Source organism: Crocuta crocuta, unplaced genomic scaffold, assembly GCF_008692635.1.
Source record: "Crocuta crocuta isolate KB4526 unplaced genomic scaffold, BGI_CrCroc_1.0 scaffold647, whole genome shotgun sequence".
NCBI classification, from domain to species: Eukaryota; Metazoa; Chordata; class Mammalia; order Carnivora; family Hyaenidae; genus Crocuta; species Crocuta crocuta.
Genome location: NW_027531286.1, coordinates 802,629 through 806,147, shown reverse-complemented (window position 1 = coordinate 806,147; position 3,519 = coordinate 802,629). Strand labels below are relative to the sequence as shown.

Here is a 3,519-nt window from a genome sequence, read left to right as displayed (position 1 = left end):
CCCTGCGGTTTTCTCCAGAGGGCTCCCTGCCCCCACCCCGCCCTCAATCCGGAGGCCCCTCCGCTTCCCCTCACTGCCCCCACTCAGGCAGCCCCTTTCGTCTAAGGCCCAGCTCAAGTAGCCTCCTGCTACACCAGGCAAGGGCAGCCCACGGAGGCCTCTCCCACGGACCCCCTGCAGTCTGTATTCTGGCCCTTCCTCTGCCCTCCAGCTCCCTAGAGGCTCAGGCATCTCTTTTCCCAACAGCGCCTGGCCTGGACACCCCACAAACGCCGTGGAGCCAAAGCCTAATTCAGTTGGGACCGAACACAGGGACCTGGCTCTGGGCCTCTTCGGCCCTTTGGGCTTTGCAAGGGTCATGGTTCAAGGGAGCAGGTTTCACAGAGCGTGATTCTGGAGCCAGCGTCCGCTGCACCCTGCTGGCCTCTGCCTGGCTGGGTCTCCTGGTCACTTCTCTTGCGCAGAGAAAGGCCCTTGTGTCCACTGCAGTGGGACAGTTCGTGATGGGGAAGTTCATGTCCCTGCCTTGCTCAGGCTGGCTGCCTGCGTGGGACACACTTAGTTCTTGCCCTGCCCCTTAGGGCTCGGCTCCCATCTCATCCTGGCAGACCCCAGAGCCCTCCCAAGTCCACATTCGGCACCGCGCGGATCCCCGGGGTGGGGGGTGGGGGCAGGGAGGAGGTCCTGCCTTCCGGACATCCTAGGGGCTGTGTCCTGTTCCTGTCACACCTGCCGGTCCCCAGCCCAGCGCCTGGCCCCCAGGACTCACTCCGTTCCTGTATGTGGCCGAGCTTGGCACTGGCCTCCCAGCAGCCTGTGAGGGGGTCTAAAAATGGGGGCACAAAGGGCCAGTGCCAGGCTGCCCGTTCCTGGGTCATGGCCCAGCCACAGTGGGTCCTCAGTGGGAGAAAATCCTGGGTCCCTCGACACCCGGCCAGGCCCGCTCCTCCACTGCAGTCTGGACAGACGGACCAAGACGGCTCACAGGGGCTCCAGTGGGGGACCCCAGCATTTACGGCTCCCGCTGGACTACAGAGGGGCATCGGAGCGGAGCTCGCGCCGGGCCCCAGGCAGCTCAGTGCCCACCCTGGCCCGTCTGCCTGCTGCTAGTTTCGCCGAACGGGGTGCCACATGGACACAGGCCTGCGCAGTGTGGCCAGCATCTGGTTCCAGTGCGTGGTGCCCATGCCACTGGCTGATGGCCCGATGATGACGTGCCCCACGTTGTCCCCTCGGCCATCGCTGCTGCTCTCAGCCACCGTCACACGGAGAGACAGGTCCTGGAGAGGAAGCGACATGGGTGCTGGGGACCAGGGGCAGTCCTGGAGCCCCTCCGTGGCTCCCAGGACCCTGTCTCCCGGCACCAGGCCCCCATGGGGTGCCAGGAGTGGCTCCCTGAACCCGCACCCCTGATCTGCCTACACCCACAGGCTTCTGCTGCTGCCTCCTGACACGGTGGCGGCTCTGGACTGCTGGCCTCGCCACCTCCCTTGCTCTGTGACCTCGGGCTCTTCCTACCTTAGCGCCCCCATCTGGAGGATGGTAATAATCACAGCTCCTACTCGTAAAGGGAACAAAATGAGTTAAAATGTGCGAACTGCTTAGAATAGTGGCTGCACAGAGCATTTTAGGTGTCTGGTTATTCCTAATAGAATCATATGTGGGACTCACAGCCGAGGGAGGAAAAGAATGTGCTTGGGCTCGAAGTGGAGAGGTTGCANCCACTCCAGAGGCAGTAGGGGACAGACGGACAGTGGGTCCCACGAGGGTGGAGGACAAGGCAAGGACACTCGGCACCAACTGGAGTCACGGGGATGTTTGCCCGCACTGGGGACCCTCAGAGTGAGGCAGGTCTGGGCTTTCCAATCCAGATGGGGTGTCAGATTGGGTGGGTTCTGTGCAGCCCCGAGACTTCGGGGCAGGTTTTGGCTCAGGGCACAAAAGAACCTTCTCCCTGGCGGGAGTGCCGCAGGATGGAAAGAGGTGGTGAGGGGAGGTGGTAAGCTCCCCATCCTCCGAGGCATGCGAGCGGGGCCACTGTGGCGGGGCCACAGGCCATATCCTCGGTAACCCCCCACTCTTGGTCTGTGATAGATGCGCCAGGGGAGGGGTTTCCCCGGGGCACATGACCTTCTGAAAGCCACGGAGGTGCGGGGAGCTCAGCAGGGTCTTTGCAGGTAGAGCCCAGAGACTTCGGGCCAGAACTGTGGGCCCCTGGGTTCCCCTGGCTCATCTCCAGGCCTTTGCAGCTCCTTCCACTGGGAACCGTCTTCCCCCAGATCTCGGCTTAGCTGAGCCCTCTTGTAAAAGCCTCCCCTGACCGCCAGAGTTGGACATGCTCTTAGTGGATTTGGATCGTCTGGAGAGGCACCTGCGTGGCTCAGTCAGTTACGCATCTGACTTCGGCTCAGATCATGCATGATCTCATAGTTCGTGGGTTTGAGTCCTGCATCGGGTGAACTTGAGCCCCGCTTCAGGTGAGCCCTGCTTCCCTCTCTCTGTCGTTCTGCCCTTCATGGGATTCTCTCTCTCTCCTCCTCTCTCTGTCCTCATTCACTTGTGCGCATGCGCTCTCTCACTCTCTCAAAAAAAAATTTAAAAAAAGATTGCCTGGGGATTTTCCGGCTGCCCCTTGTGAGCAACAAGGAGCCAGTGGCTGTGTCTCCCGCACTCACCACAGGGCGGGTGCCGAGTGGGTGCTCCATAAATGCCTCTCAACCAGAAAGGGGAGGGCTTGAGGCAAACCCTTAGCGCCTGTGGGAACCCTGGGACACAGGGCCGGAGGGCCTGGAGTGGCCCCAGAGCGCAGGCGTGACCTGGCCCGGCCCCCACCCCGAGCCACCCCCTCACCTGGAGCACGATGGCGGGCACCGAGAAGATCATGGCTTCATTGAACACTGGGTTGGGGTCGTCCCTCTTCACGGCCGTCTTCTTCTTGCTCATCTTCCTCCCATCCTGAAGCAAGTACACTTTGACGAAGGGGTCTGTGGGCGAGCAAGGGGTGGGGGTCAGGGCCAGTGCCACATTCGCTTGGCATCGCCCTGCCCGGTCGTCGTGGCCGGCTGGCTCCAAATTCCCCCCAAGCCTTCGCTGTCGCCATCATCTCCTGCAGTCCTGCCGTTGGGTCTTTATTTCTTTCCTATTTTACAGATGAGAAAACTGAGGCGTCCTACACAAGTCGGGAGAAGAGCCGGGCCTTGGGCTCAGGCAGCCTGCCTCCCAGCCCACGCCAGTGCTCCCCTCACGTGACGCCGTGGGGAGTGGGCAGGCCCACCACGTCTCATTCTATAATGAGCACAGACGTCAGGCCTGAGTCACCCTGCGCCCGCTGCGCAGAGCCTGACGCTGAAATAACAAGTCACTCTCCGCTCGTCACCCTCCGCCCACCGGGTGTCCTTGCCGTACCTGCCTGGACCAGGGCTCCCCCGAGGCTCCCGGCTCGGCCAAAGCTGGGGTTTAGGGGCCCGGTGCTGCGCCCCACACCTGCGGACGCCTCCCGCTGCCCCCGCCTCGCGGCTG

At 62.5% G+C, this 3,519-nt stretch overlaps 1 protein-coding gene across 1 annotated transcript in view; it reads right to left on the bottom strand.

Moving 5' to 3' along the window:
- Positions 1 to 72: 72 nt before the first annotated feature.
- Positions 73 to 3,519, bottom strand: part of SYT12 (synaptotagmin 12) — a 13,584-nt gene continuing 10,137 nt past the window's right edge. Inside the window, exons 6-7 of the mRNA XM_077771392.1 lie at positions 2,851 to 2,984; positions 73 to 1,280 (exon numbers count right to left, since the gene is read on the bottom strand). Of these exons, the coding sequence (XP_077627518.1) occupies positions 1,107 to 1,280; positions 2,851 to 2,984 (308 nt within the window). The 3' untranslated portion in view covers positions 73 to 1,106. The remainder of the gene's footprint in view (positions 1,281 to 2,850; positions 2,985 to 3,519) is intronic.